The sequence below is a fragment of the Melospiza georgiana genome, chromosome 1, assembly GCF_028018845.1.
Source record: "Melospiza georgiana isolate bMelGeo1 chromosome 1, bMelGeo1.pri, whole genome shotgun sequence".
NCBI lineage: Eukaryota > Metazoa > Chordata > Aves > Passeriformes > Passerellidae > Melospiza > Melospiza georgiana.
Window position 1 is genome coordinate 145,675,631 of NC_080430.1, and position 26,069 is coordinate 145,701,699.

The window sequence follows — 26,069 nt, forward strand, 5'->3', positions numbered from 1 at the left end:
TCTCTTTCCTTTCTCGATCTATGTCTTTCTTGGGTTATTTGAGGGAAAATAAATGCTTTCATAAGAACTTATCACCAGGAATGGACTGAGAGTTGCACAAGAAGACTAAAATGCTGTACTTTCTCTAAAATAGGAACATCTGGCATCACAGACTCTACGGCTCTCTCACTGCTGGGCTGCAGCAAGCCTCTCTCTCCCACTGAGAGTATGATTTTATGAATCAAAGCTCTTGGCAGAAAAACTAGTAAGTACCTGTTCCTCTGTACTGCCTTATGCCCACCTTGATCCCTCAGTACAGCTTCCCCTTCACTGTGCCAGAGCAATTATTTGTGGGACCATACTGTGAACTATATCAGGGAACTTAGCCAACTTAAAAAACAAACATTTGGTGTTGGCCATATCTAGAGCAATCGTCTGATTAAGTTCACAGCACAGCCTCCACAGGAAGAGGAAGCATGTGAACATTCATAGCTGGCACTGCTGCCAACTCATTAAATGGAAATCATTGCTGCCTTATTGTTAAACCACCTTGTAAAGAGTGTTTTTATTACTAAAGTTCACTCATTCTGACTTCTCCTGGGTCTAACTGCTAAATTCCCCTGGCTGTGATAAAAGGCAGTTTTGTTTGTTTTAGTCTGTGGGTGCTTCTTCAGTAACTTTTATTGGAAACCAATCTGGCACACAAAGGTGCCCAAACTGCTGCCTTGACTTTCTGGAAAACTCAGCTGTCCCTGATCCTCTCTACTTTCCAATACATAAGTACAACAGATGTTTAACTCCTACTCACAGCTGGAGTGAGTGCTACTCCTTAATCTGATCTACATACACGTACTTTACTGAAAGACAGAAATATGCCACACCCCTGGGAAGACAGGGATGGAGAATAGCAAAATGATTATTTCTGGTAAAGTTAGACAAGCACAGACTATGATGGCTAAGAACTGCTTTACCCCACCCACCCTAGATTTGCTACATGTGAAAGAAGCCATTTGTACCAGTGTCACCATCTGATTTCGTGTTTAGAACTGAATTTTGTGGATCAGCTGTGCACAGCTCCTATGGGAACATTGGCTGATTCTTCAAAAACTCTGATCTTATTTATGCCTCTAGGAGAGCTGAGACCTTTTTAGATGCCTGATCTTGCTACTACTAGAGCCATCATCAGAGGACTTCACTGTGTGCTTAGGAACAATCCGGCCTTTAAGGTGCATAAAATGTGCAGCCTGCAAGCAAGTTGGCCCTATCAAATCATAGGGTGTACCACAAGAAATTATTATATAACCTTCAATGAAAACAACTGGTTTCAGACAAAGTTTTCTCCACTCTGTTGCAGAATATTCTAAAATGAATTTTTGTTCTGTTAGTGATTTAGAAAACAAAAACCGTTTCCCCTCTGAACAATGGCAAATTTGCATACAATCAATTGTTCCAGTTCAGGATAGTATTTGAAAAGCCATATCTTTAATATTCAGGATTCCGATTTGTTACTACAAAAAATAGCTGTATCCTTTGTTGTTCCTCCTCACACTGAATTCATTATTGATTGCCTGATTAAGTCCCTTATAAATAGCTAAAGCCACACAAATTTACTAAGTCAGCTACCAATTATGGCAAAACTTTTGCAACATGGTGTGGTACAAGAGATCTTCCAAGAAACTAATATCAATCATAAAATATCATAATTATATCATATATAATTTCAGACACATAAGTACTGACATAACTGAAGGATGTAGAGGCAGTCAAGCATATACATAACCCTGCTAGTGCCATTGAGCAGCCCCAAAGTTTCAACATAACTCCTCCTAGTCTCCTTGAGTTTATCTAAAATTTAGAGTTCAGGAATAATTTTAATAATAAAATAAATCTATTCTGGGACTTTGGATCTTTTTTTAGTACTTTTCTTTTTTTATAGCTGTCAAAGTGACTAGACATGACTGAGACAATGTCAGTGGCAGGGTCATAGCCCATGCATACAGGGGAATGAACAAAGATAGGAAAATGACTTTCACTTTTTAGAAACTCTTTTCCATGGCTATAAGGTATTTAGCTGAACTCTCTGACACTTACCTAGGAACTGATCCTGAACTGTGCAATGAAATCTGGTAATCACATCTCCAGTTCACTGAGCAGCACAGCCCCCTTTTGTCATCATTTTTATACAGAATGCTGTCACCTCCAGATATCTAAAATGTTCCCATTTAGAAAAAACAATCTTGTCTTTTTGATGCAAATAATTTTCTCCATTCAGTGTTTTCTGTGTGTTTCTTAAGTACCTTTTTCCTCTGCTTTAAGACCATATTGCAGGGCAATTACAAGGAGAAATCTAAAGACAAATCTTCCAGACATAAATATTTCATTGCCAAAAAACATCACTTTTCTTGGTGTGTTTATAAGTTAACATAAAGGGTTCAGACAGAAATCTCTTCTCCTCTCCAAATATATGTGACCTTGAAACCAGAGCACATGTACTACAGAAATACTTTCAATTACCTGTGCTGTCTAACCAGGAGATCCTGCAACAACACACAAAAAATCCCAGAAAAAAATAAGGCACAGCAAAACATCCTGTGCAGTAGAGAACACTGAAGCAGCCTGTGACAGTCAGGGAAAATTAGGAAACAAAGAGATAGTATTTCCCAATTCATTGCTCAGAGGGGAGTGCAAAGCAGCTGTTTCTCTTCCTGCACTTCCATATTTCAGACTCATGAAGCTCTGTCTGACTGAAATTTTCCCTATACTTTTCTATTGCCAGTGACAATAAATTGGGAGGAGCTGTTGATCCCTCGAAGACAGAGAGACATTTCAGATCAACCTGGACATATTAAACACCTGGACATATTAAACATACAGCAATCATCAGCTGTATGAAGTTTAACAAAAACAAGTACTGGATTCTGCACCTGGGACAGGGCTGTGGAAAGGGACCTGGGGGTCCTGGTTGATGGCAAGTTGAACATGAGTCAGAGGTGCCCTGGCAGCCAAGAGTGTCCTGAGGGGCATCAGGCACAGCATTGCCAGCTGGCAAAGGAGGGGATTGCCCCTCTCTGCTCTGCATTGGGGTAGCCTCACCTCAAGTCCTGTGTTTCGGGCACCAGAGATATCAGAAAGATATAAAGCTATTAGAAAATGTTCAAATGTTCATGAAGATGGTGAAGGACCTAGAAAGGAAGACAAATGAGGAGCAGCTCAAGTTACTTGAGGAGACTGAGGGGAGATGTCATCACAGTCTGTAGTTTCCTCATGAGGGGGGGCAGAGTGTCAGGCTCTGATCTCATCACTCTCCTGACCAGTGACAACATTCAAGGGAATGGTTTGAAGTTGTGTCAGGGGATGCTCAGGTTGGATATTAAGAAAAGGTTCTTCACCCAGAGGCTTTTTGGGCCCTGGAACAGGCTCTCCAGAGAAGTTGTCACAGCCTTAAGCCTGACAGAGCTGAATGAGAACTTGGACAATGTTCTCAGTCACATGGTGTGATTGCTGGAGTTGTCCTATGCAGGGCAAGGAGCTGAACTTCAATAGTCCTTGAGGATCCCATCCCCCTCAGGATATTCTATGATTCTATGCAGAAGCTGCCCATCCTTACAAACTGCATATTTACTGTTCAAAACAAATATCCAAGTAATTATGTTCAAAAAGGAGCCACATTTCATTTAAAGCTGCTAGAGAAATAAATTACTCCAACTGAAAGTAAGAACATCTAAATAAAGATTTACAACAAATTAATCTGAAATGGGGAAGTATACCCATGACTTCCTGGATATTGAGAATTAAAAATAATGCCTCTGGGTTTTTTTGAAGCAACACTTACGAAATATTAAATTTTCTCCTTGCATTTCATGCAAGGATATCTGAGTGGTAAATAACTGTCTCTGAGTAGAATTGTACTGTACATTTGAGAACCAAGCATTAAACATCATCTCACTGAGTAAAAATTCCAGCTGACACTTGGTCTGGAAAAGTCTGAGAGCATCACTGAGTTTAGGATGAGCCTGGACAACCTAGAAGTAGTATGCCTAATGTGAAAGTCACTTCTGGAAATTTTCTTCAAATTATTACAATAGTTTTACCTAAGTCAATGTTAGATAGCCAAAGCAGAAAAATCTTAGTAGATCTCTTATCAGATGGTGCAACCAATTAGGAGTATTGAAGGAAAAAACCAAACATATCAAAGCTGTTTTACAGCAGTGGAAAGAGTTTCACTGCATTTTAAGGAGATGTGAATTATGTAGTGTGCATTCCTGCTAAGCATTTTTGGGGTGTTGTTCTGCACAGCTGTTTTCATTGCTCTGGATAATGGCTCTTATCCAAAGTAAGATGTCAAAGGATGACCAATAATTATGTTTGTAGGGCTGACAGCTGTTCCTCTTTTCTAGCATAGGTCATTGCCCTTTCCTTCGGATGAATTGTGCTCACGTCCCAGAAATTACCTGCAGGACATACTCCATGGCTCTTCCCACTGGAACTGGCAATTGTCAGAATTTGTGTGCAGGTGACCCTGCTTTGGTACATTCCACAGAGCTCTAACAACAAGAGAAGCTTTTTGCTATTCTTTCTAGTTATGTTAGGCCAGGTTGCATGTATTTTCCTCTGAATTACCAAGCTATGTCCATAGGACAAAGAAAGAAGCAAGATTCTGCAAATCATTTTTCCCTTTTGACATTACAATGGAAAAAAATAAAGTAATAGCAAAATGTAATGATCTGAAATTACTCTTGAACTCTTTATCAAGAAATAGACAACCTTTTGAAATCCACTCTAGTCTGTGTGAGAATGAGACTAATACCTATTAAAAAGTGATTTAGTTTAACTGAAATAGTACTGAGAATACTAATGAAAAATACATGAGGGATATCAGTGTCAAGTGTACTTTTCCAAAACCTGCTTGTATTCTGCTGGGAAGCTCTAATAATTAGCTGTGTGTGTTAATCAGTGATACCTGCTGGCAAACAAATTATCCCTTCCAGCTGTTATTTTTTAAAACTATTGACCTAAAATAATAATAAAAGAAAAAAAAAAGGCCAAAACAGTGATGAAAACAAATGTCTTTACACTTTATTAGAATTTTGTACAGCAGGGCAATCTCGAGGCTATGTTTTCCCTGCAATTTGAGCTGTAAATGGTTGCCATTTTGCATGAGTGTCACTGGTGATAGAGTTTGCCAATGAATTCACAGCTAATTGATGTGTGAGACAGCAAGAATCAACTTAGAGTCCCCAGATCAGGTTTTAGGTTTGCTAGAACAGAAATAATATGGAAAATATCTTCTCCCTCCAAATTTCTCATCTTGGCTGTTCTGTTTCCACTTTAAATTATTTTTTGAAAAGTGACCAGAAAGCTCCAATAAAAGAAATTTATATTCCTGTCTTTGCTTTTTCCCTCAGTATCTCCTTTTGTTGCTGACTATGATGACCTGAAAACCAGGAAAAGACAGAACTCAGCAATTCCATTTTTAGAATCCTTTCCTAGCAAAACCTTGAAAAACTCCAAAAGAAAAAACCCCAAACACCTATTTTCTTAGCTGTCCTGGTTGAGCTGTAAACATGAGATTAACACTTACTTCAGAAAAATCTTGGGCATATTAAAAGAAGTAGTTGTAGTCTGACTCCAGTGTACACAGAATTTCAAGCATCCTTAACCACACTGAGAACCAGTGCTAAGGCCTTGGGAGACTTCAGGAAATGGAGAGCCCATGGAGATTTGGATAAACTTGCAAGGAAAACTTTAGGATGGTTGGGGATTTGTAATAGGGCCCAGGAGACTTTGTCCTCCAGGGCTGAACTGAACATGTCTTAGGCACAGCAGATGACATGAGTCACTCAATGTTAAACAGGGATTTTATTGATATCTAATGTTATTTGATATTTCCTTTAAAGTCTACTTTATCTTGAGTCTTTTAAGCTATCATTTAGGAATACTCTAATATAAAATATTAGGAAAATAGAGAAAGGACATGGGAGCAAATGGAAATGTACCAGACAAAAGCCATGAGAGGTTACAACATTCCAGGCCTGCTGGATTAAAACTTTATCTCAGAGAGTTAGGCGAGGACAAACATTTTCCTTTGTGAAACCTGTGGGTGTTGTTCTGCTATTAGTCATGGTGAACGCTTCAGGGTGGTGAGCTAGAAGAAGTCAAACTGACATCAAAAGTACAGAGAGTGCTGTGGGAAAGAGTTTATTCAGTCCTTGGCTGACAGAATATACCAGAGACAAATAATGAAGGATTAGGCTTCTCCTGACACTTTGCTAGCAGAGGAGACATATAGTGCAGGATTCATTTTGCACTGACAGTGGTGTGATTTAGGACTAATTCCTTTGAAGGCAGTGGCTTATTCTGGTTTAAAACAAGGATGGGATTAACTTCAAACCCTGATATTTACCATGAGCCAAATTCTCCTTGCCTGACAATACAAGCCATGCCTTTGTTTTCCCTGCTTGTATAAGCAGGAGAAACAGAAACTGGACTGTTCATGGAATATTAAATAAATGACGCAAAGCAAAACAAGCTCTGTCTCTGATGTTGAATAATGAATCCTGCTGATACAAGGAATGCTGCTGGAAACTGTTAAAACTTGGTGGACATAAAATAACAAGAGAAGCGCCTCAGATTATTTACATTAGGATGGCTGGGTACAGGGCTTGATACAATGCACATCCATTAATGTTGTGCAACTATTTTTTCAGTTTGGGTTGTGTAAAGGAATCCACTCAGCAGCAAGGTCAGTGTTTACATGCTCACACAGAAGCTGATTGTCTTCAAAAGGAAATTTTCTTGAACGAAACAGTGTTTGGTCTTAGTGAGTATTGAGTTCACAGATTTAATATTTAAGTCAATATCGCTGTAGTCTGGATACATAAATATTGTGCTTCTAGAAGCACTCAAGCAGACCAGTGCTTGAAAAGAAATTGAGTGTGGTTTTGGACATGCTAGGATATGAATACCAAGCCTGATGACACTGTGTTTTGTGGCACAAAAACCATCCCATCATTTCAGCCAGGAATTAGCTGATAAAATTGATTTCTTGCTGGAATTTCAGGCAGGGGGGAGAACATTACTTCTGAGCTTTAAAAAAGAAAACCAAAGACAATCAGTTTCATAAACTGGTCTTCCAACTGGTTAATATTTTTTGAAAGCCAGACAGTTCTAGTAGTTAAATTATGAAAGGGTTGAAGGAGAAAGGTCACAGGTAATGACAGGGTTCAATGACACTTCATTGAGTTTAATGCTTGATCCAGATTCCATCTGTTTGATGGAGATATTCATCCAGGCCCTGATGGCTTTTTAAGCAGTCTCTTCCAACAATCTTGATCTGTTAGATATCAGAACATGAGTGAAAGAATGACATAAAGCATTTCAGAAATCCTAAGGAATCGCTTATGGCCCCTTCCTGACGACAATTTGAATATTTTGGTATCCCTACAAGGATGAAATCAGTTCTCACTGCACAAGTTCTGCCACTCAGCCAGTTACCATTGATCAGATTGTTTCAAATGAAAAAAAAAAAAAAAGAGAAATTTCCTGTCCTTAAATTAAAACAAGGTCCCAGCCAAGCTCCATTGTTCAAGTTATTTTCTTGTTATTTAGATAGTGTGGTGCTGAAAGCAATTAAAGGTGTGTCTGTAGACAGCACCATGAACTCGGTAGTTGTTGATATAAAGCTGATGTCTCACTGCCGACACTGTACAGTAGCTACGTGTGTAATCTATATCAAATTCTAGATAGAAACAGGAACAAGTTCAAATGACTTCTCCATGTTGTCATCCTCATGAATATTCACATCCATTTGTCAGCATGATTAATCATTATATGAGTACAAGCCTTACATATTTTTCCAATAAATACACTGTGTAGTAGTATCATAAATTACTTTTTCCAGGCATTTTGGTCTTCTTTCTTACCTTCTGACATGTTCCTATATAGTATTTTACAGAGTTTATGAAAAAATACAAGGACTCTAAATCATGCCAGTTACTGCTTTTAGGGACAAAAATATTGATTATAAAAGTAGATACATCACAAGATGATATTAAAAATTCAAATATTGAGGAACAATACCTGGAGACAAGCAAGATAAATATGGAGAACCAGAACAGTTTCATGAAGCGCTAATTTTAAAAAAGTGTGTGCTTCTATGTTAAAATTTTCAGTTCTTGGAAGAATTTGGAAAAACCCCAAACTCCACCTTCACATCTTTTATATTTCCCTAGTAAGTAGTAAAGCAGTGCAATTGCTGCATTTCTGAAAACCTCAGACTTTTAGGTGTGGAAATGCCTGCCTTGGGCTGATACATGTCTGGTGGCCCCCAGAAGGGAAAATGTGACAACACAGAAATATTTCAGTTTCAGAACACACCTGCAGCATGTGGGAAGCATGTGGCACTCCACAGCTCCCAGTTCAACTGGAAAACTGAAATGGAAGAGTCATTGTCACTCAGAGCTGCAAAATCCCTCCTTTGGGGGGTTTCAGCTCCTGCTGACCTCAGTATTCAATAAAAACTCTTTGGTGGATGACATCTGGAAAAATGCATCCTAATTCATACACTTCAATCATCTTTAAAATTATTATTATGATGAATAACCCAGGATGTCCTACCTTTACCTACCACCTGACTTCCACTAAGAACAAGAGTAACTGTATTTTGCCTTTGTGTTTAATACCATCGTCCCTCTTGAACAAAAAATCCAGCATAATTTGCAAAGTACTCATTTTTCAAAGAGAGTCCTGTGTCTAGCAGGAGTAGAAATGGTTGTCTGAGAATCTTTGATTAAAGTTGTCAGTATAATTACTTTGAATGCCTTCTACTGATTTCTGTAGTCTGTGAAGGAAAGCATTTTGCTGAAAGACTGAATCGCCCTTCACGACATGAAAAATGGGATTTAAATATCCTGCCAAGGTCAGAGTTTATTGCCCTTGAAGAGAACATTAGCCAACAGGTTCCCTGAGTTAAAATTGTCTGCTACTAAGGCCTTTCTCTTTATTGGAGAAGGAAGGGAATATTTTGTGTCTGTTTAACAGTAAAACCCCAATTCCCCGTTGGTGTCAGAGTGGGATCTCAGCCTTATTAGGGAGGTCTGGTACTCCAGTGACAGAAAGTATCCTCAGGTCAAATCAACCTGCTGGGGGTGTCACACATGGAGAAACTTGGCAAGAGACAAGATGTTCCATGAGCAGTCCCAGAGTTTAGGATGGATTTTTAGATGCAAACTTAGAGATAGGACTCTTCCACCTCTCAACGATGCTCCACATACTCAGCAAGCATTAATCAATCTCTGTATTTACTTATGTACTCCTATCTGGTTTCCATTATCTTCATGTGCACCACATATCTAGGGAATAGTCCTAAAGTCAACTTTAGTCCCAAAGATTTCTGGGACATATTTTTTAATGTACACAATTGCTGAAATATTTGCTTAGAGCAGGAACAATGAGGAAAATTCTTATTCTTTATAATTAGGTGGAATATGCACATTTATGCAATAGAAAGAATCTAAAATAACACTGCTCCTCTGAATATATTTATGTGTGTATATATATATATATATATATATATATCCATGAAAATAAATAAATCAGACTAGGATAATGATATAAGATGAGGAAGATTAAAGGTGAAGTGAAATGAGCTGATGATGACCTAAAGATTTCAATGGGCAAAAATAGCCCCTTTTCAACCAACAAATTTACTCTTTGTTTTTTTGGCTTTGAAGTTTACATGACTTTACTAGCAATACATTCTCTCCACCAGCTGTTACTCTCTTGGAAGAGACAATCAGATTCTATCATTTTCTTGCACCATCAGCAATATTATTGGCTATTATTTGATCAAAGATTTCTGTAGCAAACCACAAATATAAATACCCAAAGCTGTGCCATTTCAGTCTACATAAATTAAAATAATTCAGACTAATCCATCAGCCTCAGGGCAGTAATCATTATATATATGAAATTGTTTACTTCTTTTGAAACTGGGAGTGAGAACACTTTGCATCATAGTAAAAATTAGGAGCAAGTTTCATTTAATTATAGAAATTAGGGCATGAAAGGGCCTTGATAAGTCACTTAACCCATGCTCCTGGGTCCTGGTTATTACCTAAATCACTCCTAAAAATTGTCTCTCTAAATTGTTTAATTATGCCTCAAAGTAAAACCTTCCAAGCAAAATGAGGTTATTGAAGATACTGTTGTTTTTTCAAGATTTCTCTACTATCTAATGTAACTATTCCATAGAATAACTTAACCCATCATGTCACAATCACTCATAGATGAAACAAAGAGCAATTGATTTCTTCCTCTCTATAGCAACCCCTTCCATATTTGAAAGTTGCCACAGTTGTCTCTTCATTTTAGAGTGATCCTCTATCCTGAGAAGAAGTGAAAATAAGCAGAATCCACTGCAACTGAAAACTGTATTTTTAAAGATCATCAGTGCTTTCTTGGCAGAAAGTTAGTTTCTACTTTTATTTTTTTTTAAAGGAGAGTTGTTGGATAGATGGATCTGTTGCTCAAAACATTGTTCTAACTCTGGTAGACTGCCTGAGGGTAAATCTGCCCCCAGCTTTCTTTGGCACTTAAGACTGCTGAGAAAGCCCCAGGGAGACCACAGTACCCACACACACACACAATTATATCACATCTTTGAACATAAACATAGCGATCTCACATGTGAAACTCAGGGTACTGGTAGAGGAATTTATTTTTTTTTGCTGGTAGAAAGAAAAACATATATTACTAATATTTTTCAAACTCTTCCACCTGTAATATTGCACAGACCACAGAGATCTAGGAAGTGGAGACAGAATTGTTCCCCAAAAGATACATGGAGTGAGCATGTACCTGATGTTTGCTGTAAGCCTGTGCTCTGGCAGTGCTTGATGTCCATAGATGGGGATGGGGAAGACAAGGTTGCTGCTTTGAGCTTTGAACCATATGATGGCGAAAAGCCCATAAAACAATTCCCATGAAGAAATGAGAGCTGATGACATGTGGTGGACTCTGTAGTTTTAGGTTTATGGTTAGACTTGATGATCCAAAGTGTCTTTGTCAGCCAAAATGATTGCATGATTCTACGACATAGACCTGCAGGCAAGGCCCTCCCATGACTTGGGGCCAGAATGGACTGAAGTCTGTGCAGAAGGCACAGCATGTAAACCAGGTCTCATCCTGTGATGACAGGAAATGTGCCTTGAACATGACCATGTAACCATGTTCAGCCTGGATTCCCATGTTAGGTCTGCCCTCCAGATCCTCAGTAAATATTTGTATCTGCATTCTTGAAACAATACCTGTACTGCTATCACAGAATGGAAACGACTTCTGGAGATCGTATTGTCAGATCTTCCTCAAAGCAGGATCACCTGCAAGCTTCTTAGGACCTTGTCCAGTCAGATTTTGAAAATTCCCAAGAATGAAGACTTCACAACATCTCTAGGCAACCTGTCATAGTGCTCATTCACATTTAGAGTAAACAAAGATTTTTTTTTAATATATAAGTGGAATTTATTGCATTTCAGTTAATGCGCATTGACTATCATCCTGTCTCTGGGCACTGCTGAGAAAAGTTTGTCTCCTTACTTTAGAGTAACCTATTCACACATAATTATCAGATTAGCACCCCTCACACATCCCTGTTCCTTCTCATTCCAGCCTGAACAGTCCCAGCTCTCTCAGCTTTTCCTCATTTGGCAGCTCCTCATAGCCCTTCTCTGGACTAACTCAGCATAGCTAACCATCTATCCTTCCGTGTTTGGGAGTCCACAAGTTTTGTACAAAGTCTGCAAGAAAATCTGGGGGTTTTCTGTGTATTTAGGTGTTTATGATTTGGATATTTAATGATTTCCTTATTTGTAGGATACTCTAGCATTTTCTTTTTTCCTTGTCTGAGATTCCTTGAATTGTCATTCTGTAGTTAAGGGCACTAAGCTTTGACTAAACACCTTTCAAGCTCTCTTAAAATCTGCAGCTGTTGAATCCATATTGCTGTTAGCCAGAATATGACAGTTTGATTTCCAGATTATAGTTTAATTATAGTAATTAGAAAAAACATCTCTTAATTAATGGTGTGCATATTTTCCATTTTTAAATTGCACCTATAAACCATCTTCAGATATACACAAACTTTAGGGACATAGTAAATATTATTTTGACTTGCAAATGTAATTACTGAGCCCGAAAGCAAGTTACAAAAAAAGGAATAAAAGCATGAAATTTCACAGCATTACTTTTGCTGAGTATTTGCATCATATAATAAAAACATATGTAAATCTATGAATTGGTCTGAACCTTTAGAAATTTAAATATGAAATCTTGCTAGATATATACATTGCTTTTAGATTAAAAAAATCAACTAGGTCAATCTAAATTACAGAAACTTTGCATTGCAAAAGAAAAACAGAAGTGATCTCAAATCCTCTTCCTTCTTGTACACCATCAGACATGTTCTTTAATAAATTCACTTGGATAGACCATTTTTAAACTCGGCGTGGAAGTTAGCATGTTCTGGTGTCATGGAAAGAAATCTGGCCAGCAAAGTTCTGTTAACTGCTTGAAGAGGAATGGAGCAACTGCCTTACAATCTTTGTACAAAATCTAGGGGATATTGAACAACTTAAACTTATACCAATCTTTATGTATACGAGAGTTTTTCTTGAGTTTTAAATAATTGACATGTTAAGGTTCATTCTTTTACACTCGTTCTCCAAAGTCACATTGACTTGGAGAGTTCTGTACTTAAAGCTTTTGAATTTTCTTACTTTGATTGTTGATGAGATCTGAAGTAACTGAATGCTCGTGTTACATAATATACCAAGCAGTGTTATCAAAGAAGAGTGGTTGTCATCAGAAACTGTACCTTAAGAATAACCAGACACAAGTATTTTTGCAGGGAAGAAAGTAATAAGCCATTGAAAAAATAATTTCTAAGGAAGAAGAGCTATTGAGATTATAAGATTAATGGGGGCCTACCATCCTATACCATCATACAGAAAATAGGAGCACTTCATGTGCTCTTCTGGCATTTCTTACAGGTGGCTAATGGAACACAGCAGACAAAAGCAATTCCATTAGCAAAAATTAAATACATGTAATAAATTCTTCTCTCCCTATTGTTGTCAGCAAACTGCTATTGCTGTCAGGATTGCAGAGAACATGTAAATTGTCCTAGCATCAGTCAGAGTGGCATTTGCCTACATTTTGGAATGTAAAAATGGTTTTACAGCAATTTGTTAAACTTGTACAGCCCTTTAGACAAGTTTCATATGACTTCAGTTCTGCTTAAGTCTCAAAAAAGAATCTTCACTGGCTTCTCTCAAGGACCTTCAGATCCTTGAGTAATCTCCCGTAAATCTCTCTGACCATATTGAGGTATACTATATCCTTGATGTTTCAGAAATAAGTTACTATAAAGAATCATAGAATCAGTCAGGCTGGAAAAGACCTCTAAGACCATCAAGCCCAACCGTTAACCCAGCACTGCTAAGTCCATCACTAAACCATGTCCCTAAGTGTCACACCTACATGACTTTTAAGTCCCTCCAGGGATGGTGACACCACCACTCCCGTGCACAGCCTGTCCCAGTGCTTGACAATCCTTTTGATGAAGAAATTTATCCCATTATGTAATCTAAACCTCTCCTGGGGAAATCTGAGGCTACATTCTCTTGTTCTCTCGTTACTTGGGAAAAGAGATCAACCCCCACCTGGCTACAGCCTCCTGTCAGGCATTTGTAGAGAGTGATAAGGGCTCCCCTGATTCTCCTTTTCTCCAGGCTGAACACCCTCAGCTGCTCCTCCTCAGACGTGCTCCAGACCCTTCCCCAGCCCCGTTGCCCTTCTCTGGACACACTCCAGCCCCTCAATGTCTTTCTTGCAGTGAGGGGCCCAAAATCAGACACAAGATTTGAGGTGTCACCAGTGCCAAGTACAGGAGGACAATCTGTGCCCTGATCCTGCTGGCCCCACTATTGCTGACACAGACCAGCTGCCATTGGCCTTCTTGACCACCTGGGCACACTCTGGCTCCTGTTCAGGCAGCTGTTGACCAGCACTCCCAGGTCCTTTTCCACCTATATGATACCTAATTTTACATCTTCTCAGTACAGGTGGCTGTTAGAGTCACTGATGATCAGGCTAGAATAGAATAGAATAGAATAGAATAGAATTTCCGTTTCATGGGACTTAGCCAGCTGCCTGACCACTTCAGGGGCCATCAAAAGTTAAAGAACATTATTAAAGATATTGTCCAAATGCCTCTTAGATACTGACAAACTTGGGGCATTGATCACTTCTCTAGGGAGCCTGTTCAAATACTTGAATACCCTCTGGGTAGAGAAATGCATCCTAATGTCTATTCTCTGACTTCCCTGGTCCAGCTTTGGACCATTCCCACATGTCCTGTCAATGGATCTCAGGAAGAAGAGCTCAGCACCTCTCTCTCCCCCTCCCTTCCTCAAAAAGCTGTTAGAGAGCAACAACATCCCACCCTAGCCTCCTTCTCTCCCAACTAGACAAAACCAGAGTTCTTAACTTCTTATAGGACATACCTTCCAATTCTGAAGAGAATGAACCAGGTCTTTAAGAAGACCTGGAATGAACCAGTGGAACCAGGTCTTTAAAGAAAGAATAAAGTTAAATGCATGCATTACCACTATATTCAATGGATTCATATTTCAACAAAAATGTGCATGGCTGAAAGAAGCCAATGTAATATTCCTCTTTTGGTGCATTGTAGAAGATGTTGGGATGTTTTACACAAAAGTCTCAAAGCAATTGAATATATTAGTAACTTATTACAGCAGCTGAGGAAGGCAAATTTTCAAATCAAATGAAGTTCTGAAATGCATAAAGATGTGTGTGGATCACCACAGACCAAAGATTAATTTAGTGATGGAATGGGTATGATCCTCATTCCCAATCGCTAGCTGAAATCTGTGGCGAATATTACTCCTTACTCTAAAAAAACAAGCGTATCTGCATATTAAATTATACTGGGCACATTTGGGATGATTTCAATGTCAATTATACCCCTGTCTAGTATGCTTATGAAGCTTATTAATGTTAATGAGCATTGGAGGTACTTTCCCATATGACAAGGGGATCATAGGATAAAAGAGTGTGTATATCTAGATCTTATGCCATTATTTGAATAACTTCCTTGATATCTAAGCAATTGATTTACCTTAAAGCCTATCTCCAGAATTATATAACCTCTGCTACATGCAATATCATGTAATATAATTTAGTTTTTCTGTGCTCATTCATTTTTCTGTTTTTTTTACTATTTCTTCTTTGCACTGTGGTGATAGTTATGGATTTATGAATGAGCCTTCTACTGTGGCAGATCTAATGCAAGGAACACAGAATAGATATCTCCCTCCCTGAACAGTTCTAAGGTAAATGAAGCAGGGGAGTTTGAACAAAGGAGAAATAGTATAGTCCCTAAAGATTTGATCAACCCAAAGACATAAACTGATTCTGAAAATGAAGATTCTGACAATATTGAAAGCTTCCATTAATTTAATTAAAGAAGAATTTATGGAGTTTTTTAAGGGAAAGGAAAGCATAGAGGAAAATGCAGAACTGTAAAGTGATGATTAAATCAAAATTGAAAAATAAAATTGAAGTAAAAAATTCTATTATTGAACTCATACATTATTTCATTTATACTGGGGGCTACTGCCATCTAAATTTAAGCTAATGCATTATATAAAATCATAACACTAACATCAGACTATTTGGAAGAAGTACAATTATTTGTTGTGATTGTGGAAAAAATGGCTTGTGTTAGTTTTGATTTTTTTTACACTGATATACTTCAGCTGCTTCACAGACTGCAGCAATGGTTAATTAATGAACTTTCCTCTAGAGCTAACTGCATGAAACCTTGCAGCAGGAGAAAATGTCAAATGAAATAGCAGCATTTCCTTAAATAGTTGCTAATAAATACAACTCGTATGACAAGACATTTCTCTGTCAGCCAGTGCCTCTCTGCCTTGCACTTCATCCTGATATTTGTTCCTTGCACGGTTCCTGATATTTGTGTTCTAGGTTAAGCAGCACCACACTGGTATCTCTGTCAGCAGACCTGGCTGTTTGGAGAGATAAGCATGGCACAGCTCATTCAGAGAGATTCCTGGAGGAGCTGGATGTCTACATTTGTGTTCTTTTTCAGAAGAACTGTGGATTCACAGCAAAAGTTTCCCTAAAGAGAATCCTGACAAGTCCTCTTCATGATTCACCTAAAAATCCTGATATCTATGGGAATCTTTATAGTACATTATGTGGTCTTTAAATCAAGGATCTAAATGAAGCTGTTGGAAGCCTGTGAGTAAGTCAGGTCTTAATAATATCACTTAGAAAAATCTTTAGTTTCAAGAAATGCCAGATCCTCAGGATTTTTTGTACTTGATCACTTTTGATGGTCTCTTCCATCCCTGGTTTGAATGGCTGAGACTGCTAACAAAATGCTCAAGATTCACTGCAGCACTAACCCAGTCATTTGCATTCATCTCCCTCCTTGGGTCAGACTGAAACTTTACAGTCCTTTCTGCACTCCTGATAGGTACAAGCTGCGCTGCACCAAGAACACAGCAAGTGACAGAACTTGTCTTTGTAAGAAAGACAAGATGAAGAAAAAATGGCTGATAAGCCACAAAGCAAGGTCCTTGAGCAACTCATTTGCAGACACACAACTACTGGAGTTCAATTCAGAAGCCTATTTGAATGCCACCATACTCTTACAGATCCTTACACAGTATGCAAAAAGACTCCGCAACTATAAAAGGCAGAGAGTATGTCTAAAACCTAAATTTTCCCTAATTTCTCTTGGTTTCCCTGATTTACAGAATCACTGTGATGTTTTCCCCCACATACTTGGGCTTTTCAGCACTCTGCAAAAGAGGTTCAAAATTCATCATGTCAGAGTGGAGATCAAACTGTACAGTCTGCTGGCTGGGACCTGTGTTCGAGGAATGATTTAACAACATTACATAAAACACTAAAATGTTGAGTAAGAACACCTCCAGTGATGAATTCCATAAACAGTTGGTTACAGAGTCAGTATAATTGCTTTTTAAATTTTTCCTTTTTCACATTGAATCTTAAACTTTTATCTTCACAGAAGAACAGTTGTGCTAGGAATGGGTTTGCTTTGGAAACTCTCTGGTGAGGTAAGAGAGACAGAATTCAATCCCCTCTAGGGAAAAAGGATTCAAACCTTGGTCTGCCATATCCCAGGAATATTTTCATTATTACATTTGTTACACAGAGGAAGAGCACAATAACCTTCTCTACTGACTTTGACATTGGACAGGTGCTGTGTGTGTAGTACAACTGCAAAATGTGTTCCAAGTAGAACAGTGTTTGGACGCTGAGTAGGGTAGACTGCCTGGAAACTTAGAGTTATTGAGACACTTCATGAGGTGCACAGAAACAGAAGCACAGTTAAGGGAAAGAAGGCTATACTTAGAGAAATGTGATCATATAGTCACAGACACATTGAATGCAAGTTTGGAAGGGACCTCCAGGATCAGCTGGTCCAGCCTTTCTTGTCAAAAGCACAGTCTAGACATGATGGCCCAGCATCCTGTCCAGATGAATTCTAAAAGTGTAAAAGGTCAGTCAATCAACCACTTCCCTGGAGAGTTTATTCTCATTGCAAACATTTTTCATCTTGTGTCCAATCATAATCTCCCCAAGAGTTACTTTTACACATTACCCCTCATCTTTTGCATAAGACTCCTTGTAAGAAAGGTCTGATCTTTGTTGCCACCCTTTAAATACTAGAAGGTGAAAATGTCTCCCCTCAGCCTCCTTTTTTCAAGGCTGAACAAACCAAGTTCTCTGACCCTTTTCCCATACATCTGGCTTCCCCCTTCTTTGCTCATCTTTGTGTCCTTTTTTCGGAGTCTGTCCAGCCAGGCCACATCTTTTCTGTATAGCTGGGACCAAACCTGAACACAGTATTCCAGACCAGGAAAATGCTGAATAAAGTGAGCTAATGACTTCTTGATCTCTGCTGGGGATGTCAGCAGCCCAGCCTCCTGCTGGCCTCCTCTGCCCCAGCTGCACACTGGTCTCTCATTCTGAATTTGTTGTCCACCAGGACTCCAAGATCCCTTTCTATAAAGCTGCTTCCCAGCCAGGCAGATTCCCAGGCTGTGCTGCAATCCTGGGTTATGTTTTCTAGATGCAACATCTTACACTTTTCCTTGTTGACAAGGACATAGGGTACTTGCTAGCCCACTCTTCCAGACAATCCAGATCTTCCTGCAGGGGGGCTTCTCCTTTCCTTACTCAGTCTGAGACCATGGAAAAACTTTATAAGGGTACTCTTGATCCCATCTTCCAGATCACTTATAAAGACACTAAGCAGCATTAAGCCCAATATTGATTCCTTGGGGACTCCACTTGTGACAAGTTTCCCACTTAGAAAAGGAGCCACTTGCCACCATGTGGGTGCTGCCCTTCAGCCCAGGAGCTGAGTAAGGATTTTCAGGTTTGGAGTTTCCATCAACCCAAGCATCAATTTCAAAGTGTAATTTCTTTTCTGTTTACTAAATTTCACCTTTTATATGAAACGCTGTAGTTTATCTCCTGCATAGCCAGATATTCTGGAAATAATGAAAAGGTAAGGAGAAGTCGTTCTATCCTCAACCTTCCCTGCCTTCTGGAAAAAGACTAATCCCTTGAACAGCTCCAGTTTTGCCTTCTCTTTCCTATTCCCATGACATCATTGAACTGTTGAGAAGTGCAGTAAGAAGCTGAACTAGAGATGTTTATCCCCTTCAGACTTCTGTACAGGCTAATAAGGATCATTCAAACATGATCTGCTGTTAACTGTGAGCTGTAAGAGCACTGCTCTGGTATGTGATTATTTCCCATTAGATGTTGCTGCTTTGGAGCACATGCCTCTTTCTAGGCCATGAAAAACAACAAACAAGCAATAAACAAACCCTTGACAGCAACCCAGAAGTGTCTTGACAGCAGAAAAAAAAATCATATCAAATCTAGCGAGGTAAGTTTTAGTGAGAGCAAGCACACTGACTGCTGTAAGCTGAAATTCACTGATGAAAGCAGGTTTCATTCATGGTTTTGCCTGAGTTCCTATATATTGGAGGCAATTCATCATCAAATTGTAAATATACTTAGTGCATTTGCCCTACTTAGCCCAACAATGATGCAGCTACTCCAAAGAAAAGTGTATCCAATGTTAATCTAATTAAGCTGTGACCCAGTGATACTGGTCAGGTGATATTACAGGATATAAAAGGAAAGCAGTTCGTAATCCAGTCTAAAATCACACACTCAGTTTATAAGTAGCCCACAAAAGACATTGGCAGAAAAACACATAGCAAATAATGCTACAAAAGCAAACATGAGGAAAAAGGTTGAGTGCTTTGATTCTGCTTCTCAAATGGTAGTTAACTTTGAAATGTCCTTATATTTTACAGATTGGATAGATTTTCCACAAGCATTTAGCAGAAATTTTGAAGAGAGTATGTTTTTGCATATACTCATATACTGACACCTATGATCAGATTTTGGAAAACATGCAACTGAAATTTGCATGCAAAAGCTGTCAGTTTCCATTGTAAAATTACACAGATTTATCTCTGTAGGGCTCCTTGTGACTTCATAAATTCTGCTTTCCCTCTATTAATAACACACAGAGAGGATCTGGGAAAAAATAAGCGAGGAAAAAATAATTCACAGAACTGTCTAAGCTTGGAAAGATAGAGGAAAAAGAATGAGTTTACCCAGCTTTAGTATTATCCACCCTAGGGTTATTTCTAAATGTATTTTTAAAGTTTTATTTAATATGCATAATCTGGGACTTGGTTCTGCAAAGTATCCCTTATAAATGTGATGTAGTAATGAGAGTAGTCTTACTGACTCTGGTGGAATTTGCTCATGTGAATGAAGAATGCAAAGGCAGAGGATTAAAATCCAGAGGATGTGTGTAGCTTACATAATTTCAAGCCTGTCAAAACTCATGTCTATATTATCATCTGCCTATGTTACATAACATGAAGTAGCTGTGAGTTATTTGTTTTTCCCTATATGCCTGAAACACATGTGGTCTTTGAAATTTCGGATTGCATACATTGTTACCCAGGAAAAAGTAAAAATAAATGCAATACAGATAAAACATTCATCTTGAGGAAGGTCAGAGACAAACACTCCCCTGTCATAGTATCTGGCCAGGCACACAAATCCATGCACTGCACTTGTTTACCAGTAAGGTCTTTCATTCTCATTTGCTTCCTGACCCAATCTTTAATTGGTATCAGTGCAGGCTTTACCCAAGTCATGGTATCAGTCTCTTTTTCATGGTTCCCCTCAAGCTGAGCAGCAGCACATTCCTCAGCATTTCAGGCTGCAGTTAGATGGGTTTAAGAGTGATCATATCCCCCCAGAAATACTCAACACTTAGAAGGATTGAAATTAGTAAGTCTATGATTGGGTTTTTGTTCTTGTTACTTTACAAAAATCTAATTTCAAGTCTTTCTCCTTCACCTTTTTCCAAGATGCTAGAGAAGAAAACTCAGGTGACATCTTAAGAATTACTACAAGAAAAGAAAGGTAAACAGAATAAATGTTTGTATTCATACATATAATACATGAAAACTACAACAAATAGTGAACCAGGCAGCAGTACTGCATGCTTGCATGAAGCACTAGTAATGGTTTGACCTGCTTCTTAACAAACTTGTCAGTGAAACCTAGCTTAGTCAGTAAACTTAACTAAGAGGTTAGGGGAAAACACATCAAAGCACTCGATTTTCCTCTGGTGTAAACTGTTGCAGCTTTATGAGTTTAGAAGATGGCTGTCTTATACCTGCACGACTGAGAAGAGAGTCACAACCATTTTGCCCATGGATGCTACTGGATATAGTACTAAATTGACTCAGGACATTTTTTTTTTGGAAGTGAATTCAGTATTTTCCCTGTATGAAATCTGGATTTAAAAAAAATCAGTAGAAAACCCATTGTTTGTAGCACGATCAGAGTTTTACCATCTCCTTTTTCTTTCATTGCACACTTTAATTCCTGGGTTTTGTCCAGTGTGTCTGTCTGCATCCTGAGGCAGAGCAAGATGCTCACAGATATTGCTACATAATCAAATAGTTCATTTAGTCGTGTAAAGCTTCTTTAAAGGGAAGATGCTGTCTTTTACCTGAGAAAATAAGCCTTGTGATAAAAGAGAATGTTTTGCCTCCAGGCGGAGGAAAGCTTTGTTCGCCCGAAGATTTCTACCTAAACTTGATGGCACATTTAAATTATCATCATTTAAATTATCTGTCTTCACCTGTGAAGAAACAGTTCTACATCCTTTACCAGCCGCAAAAGCCCTCATCCTCTAACGCTCGAGAGGGCTCAGCAACCCTCTGCCGCAAGAAAATGGTGCAAGGCTAGAAAGTGCCAAAGTAGGGCTGTGCCTCGCCCGGGCACCAGGTCCGGCTCGCCGGGGCCGAGCCCTTGCCCACCCTGCGAGGGGTGGCCCGGGAGGCTGAGGGCCGTGGGGTCCGGGCCGCGAGGTCGCGGGCGGGCCCGGTCCCCGCGGGGTGGCTGGAGGGCGGGAGGGAGGCTTCGGCCCCCGCGGGGCCGCTGGAGGGAGCCCCGGTGCCCTCGGGCCGCTGGAGGGAGCCTCCGGTGCCCGCGGGCCGCTGGAGGGAGCCCCCGGTGCCCGCGGGCCGCTGGAGGGAGCCCCCGGTGCCCGCGGGCCGCTGGAGGGAGCCCCCGGTGCCCGCGGGGCCGCTGGAGGGAGCCCCCGGTGCCCGCGGGCCGCTGGAGGGAGCCCCCGGTGCCCGCGGGCCGCTGGAGGGAGCCCCCGGTGCCCGCGGGGCCGCTGGAGGGAGCCCCCGGTGCCCGCGGGCCGCTGGAGGGAGCCCCCGGGCCGCGCCGCGCCGCCTTCAGCACCGTGAGGGCGGACAGCGCTCGCTCCGCGCATTCCCCGCGCACCCCTCCGCACTCCCCGAGCCCTCCGAGCTCCTTCGGCATAGGGTGGGAGCCGCCCCGGGGCGGGGAAGGGTCCGGCCTGTCCCGCAGGAGCTGGGGCAAAGGGCCGAAGCGGCGGGCTGTGTTAAGTGGTCCCTGGGCTGCCGGTGTAAATCAGCACCGACGTGTGAGAAACTGCGTGGACCCTGTTAAGGAGATTTATATGTGAAGTTCATGAAGGCAATCATCTGGCTGGTAATCTCTCATTGTGCATGGCTCCAGGGCAGTTTGTTCACACAACTGGCTGCAAAACACAGATACTAGTATCTCTCCTGGGAAATGTGCGTGTTGTGTGTGTGTAGCGCTAAACAGCTGTGATACTGGTGCGTAATGAGATAGCAGCACATTACTCACAGCCCCAAGAGAGGACACGGAAGTAAATTAAGAAATCAGCCTAACTCACACAGCTTTTGACCCGTCACTAACAGCAGCAGCAGTGCATGGGAGTAGGACACGGCGTGTGGCTGCAGTTCATTCATCAGCACATCACCAAGGGCTGGGCAACAACTCTGACACAGCCTAATTGTCTCACAGGGCCCCGCACAACACACTGGGGCAGTTTTTCCCAAAACAGGGTGAGCCCAATCCCTGGGACATGAGGTGAGGCAGCCCACAGCTAACAAGCGCATGTAGTAAGGGCATGGGCAGGGGTGGGCAGGGGTTGCAGGAGGACCAGGGTCTAAGAAGGTAAATGTGTCCCAAGAATCATGGACACCAAACTTCCAGGTGCAAGATCAGTCACTTCCCAGGTGCACATCCCAACACTCATATAAATAACATGCCACCAGCAACAAATGCCTCTGTACCCTCCCTCCTTTTGGGATTATCTGACAGTATCTCCACCCTTTCCTCCCCGATTCTGTGGAGCAAGCCAAATGGAGATGATAATCTGCTATGAAATATTGATAGCACTGAGATGTGACAGTCTGAAAAGGGAGGGGAAAGGGAGCAGCAAGAATCTCCAGGATTAAGTTGTCCTAGTACACACTATTTCTTGCCTTGCAGGGAGGGATATGGGGAGTTTGATGCATTCTCAGTGTACTGTGGAAGAAGTCGTCTATGTGTGAAGTCAGGTGAGACCTGGTTTTAACCCCTCAGACCTATCCTGACCAGTGCTTCTCAGCAGTCTGCACCACACAACACTCCACCACGTAACCAGCACTCTGTCCTAGACATCCCTTGTAAGGATTCAGCACAACATTGTTTGTCCTTTGACCACCGGCAGGAAAGGTTTCTTAGTGTCCTCTAACACAGTCTAGGATCTCACACAAAATCTCCCAGGGAAGATTTGCTCTGGCTTCACTGAGTTTTCACTGGTTTCTCCTTGCAGAAGAGCAGCATGCTTTGCTCCTGTTTTCCCATAGCTCAGATCAAGCTACCCTTCACATATAAAAGTACCAGTTGCCCCAGCAGATTCAGAGTTAAAAGGCATGAGCAGTAAAATGGGGACACTGGGAGAGTTTGGCGAAGACAGAGTCATCTCAAACCCCAAACCACTGCTGGAAGTCAGGAAGGGGAATAATAAATGACCTATCCTCCCCACTTGCCCCAGGAGATTCTCTCCCTAGTGCTATTTCAAGAGACAGCAATGTAGTGAATACAAGCAGAGGGGACAGGGTGCTTAGAAATTCCCAACCCCCAGATTGAGGTGAAACACTGGGATGGGCAATTGGAGACTGAACAAGAGGAGACAAGAAGGTTGATTTTTGCCTATGATCTCCCCTCCAGGTAATGAACTTCTGAGCACCTGATTAAAAGGGAAGGGATCTTTTGGGACATCCCCCCACAACTCCTCTCCCTCAGGGTGATGTAGAAAGAGGATTGTTCCCACCCTCTCCTCACCACAGTACCTGGTTAAGAGAAGTCACAGCAAACCTGGGGATAACCAGCTGCATGACAAGCTGCAGGACAGAGGTGACCAGTCCAGCCAGGATGGCCCAGGTGAGTGGCAGCGGGAGCATGCTGTAGGTCGCAAAAAGCGTGAAAAGCACATAGCCAATGCCGTCCCCAAGGAGGCCACAGCCCAGTCCTGCCGCCAGAATTTGTGTGGCCATGGCCACCCAAGTGACCACACCACTGTACTGCAGGTAGGTGTATGAGGTCGTGTCCTTCCTGACCACCACTAAGGCACAGATCACCACCTCAATGCCCGTGAAGAAGCCCAAGAGGATGCCCTTAATGGGGTCCATGGGAGCAGAGGCCAGGGTCAAGTGGAGGAACAGCAGGGTCAGTTTGGTCAGCACGTCCAGGATGTTCATGACCACCTCAGATTTGCGCCGCTGACCCAAGAAGTAGCGCTGGTAAAGGCGCTCTAAGTCCCGAGACTTGAAGGAGTTGCGGAGAGTGGGGAAGATCACCCCGCGATATGTATAGCCCCAGTTGAGGAAGAAGTCGGAGTTGCTGGGGGCACAGTCCAGGGGCAGAAAGCCCAAGTCTCCGCTGCTGCTTGTGCCCTCCGGGAAGACTTTGGTGCCTCCGTTGTTGTGGCGCTCGCTGCCCAAACCCCGTCCGGCCGACTGCCGTCGGAGGTGGTGCGGCGGGTGCGGGTGGTGGTTGGGGCAGCAGGTCTCGTCCGAGCTGAAGCCCTTGCCCCCGCCGCTGCTGCTGCCGCCGCTGCTGCTGCTGTGCTCCTGGATGAAGCGCTGCTCGGTGATGTGGCGCACGGCCGTCTGCCACAGCAGGCGCTGGGGTCTGCCGCTGCCGGGGGGAGTCCTGTTGATGGTGTAAAGTTCATCGCTGTCGCTCAAGCACCGCACCTCCGAGAGCTCCATGGCGGTGACTGGCGGGGGGCAGAGCACCGGCTGGCGGGAGGGGGTGGGGGCAGGAGCGGGGGGGCACCCACCGTCTTTGGGGAGGGGAGCGGGAGGAGGGATGGAACCGCAGGAGAGGAGGGAGGGGATGTCGAAGGGCGGGTGGCGGCGGCGGGGTGGCGGTGCGGGGATCACATTTATCGGCAGGTCCCTGGGTCTGGCGGTGCGGCCGGCGGCGGGGCTGGTTGGCCGGGGTCCGGGGGGCGGCTGTGCCGGCTTAGCGCAGGCGGCCCGAGCCCCGTGCCCGCTCCCGCGGCGCCCCGCGGAGCCGCATCCCGCGGAGCCCGGCTGCGGCGCAGCCCCGGCGGGCTCGGTGCGCGCCCTCCTCGGAGCGGTGCGCGGGGGTGAAACCGAGCCGCGGGTTCCGAGAGGAGGTGGAGCAGGGAGGAGCGGAGCATCTACGGGCGCAGCCCCGCTGCCCGGTGGGCGATCCTCGGCCCCATCCGGAGGCCGGAGGCACGGAGGGGTGGGGGCAGCCGCCTTGCAGAGCCGGTCACGGCGGGCAGCTCCTCTCTCCGGGGATCCCGGGGCTCCGCTCCGAGGTCTGGTGCCCGGGAGCTGCTGTAATTCCCGCGGCTGCGGTCAGCGGCAGCGCTGCGAGCTCGGGCAGGAGGGGAGAGGCGGCCAGGTCTCGGGCATCCTCGGTCACGGCGCCAGAGCCGCCGGCCGGGGGCTGCCCGCCCGCTTTCCCCCGGCGGCGGGGCATACCCCCGGCTCACGGGGCGCCTCTGCCCGGGGGGGACTCGGGGCTCCCATCCATCGCAGACACTCGGCTTGCTTGGCAACGGGAAAAAAAAGGAGGGAAAAAAAGAAAGAAAGGTGGAGAAAAAGAAAAATCACATCAAACGCCAAATCTAAAAAAATCGAAAGAGCGGGGAACAAAAATCCCGCCCTAAACTCAGAGCTCTGGGCAGCCAGATGGGAGTATCCCAACTTCTCCGCGGGCCAGGAGTGCTCGGGCACAGGGGCTTCCCCGGCGGCAGGGAAGAGGAGGAGGAGGAGCAGCGGGAAGGGATGAGGGCAAAGCGCAGGGAGCGCGGTGCCTGCGGGGCTGCGGGGAGCCGGCGGCGGATGCTGTCCCGGGAGCCGCGGGACGAGCCCGGCGGAGCCGCCGCCGCCGCCGCCGGAGTGGAGCTGCGGGCGGGCGGCCCGGAGGAGGCAGAGCCCGGCGCGGTCAGCTGATGCCCGCCACGTCGGCGGGGCTGCCAGCACCCCCCCGGCCCCGTTAAAGCAGCCGCAGCCGCGGCTCTGGGAGGCGGAGAG

At 43.0% G+C, this 26,069-nt stretch overlaps 1 protein-coding gene across 2 annotated transcripts in view; it reads right to left on the reverse strand.

Moving 5' to 3' along the window:
- The window catches only part of ADCY8 (adenylate cyclase 8), a 115,889-nt gene extending 91,077 nt beyond the window's left edge, over positions 1 to 24,812 (reverse strand). For both annotated transcript variants that reach the window (XM_058018369.1, XM_058018360.1), the window contains exon 1: positions 23,847 to 24,812. In XM_058018369.1, the coding sequence (XP_057874352.1) occupies positions 23,847 to 24,767 (921 nt within the window). In that variant the 5' untranslated portion in view covers positions 24,768 to 24,812. The remainder of the gene's footprint in view (positions 1 to 23,846) is intronic.
- Positions 24,813 to 26,069: the final 1,257 nt, after the last annotated feature.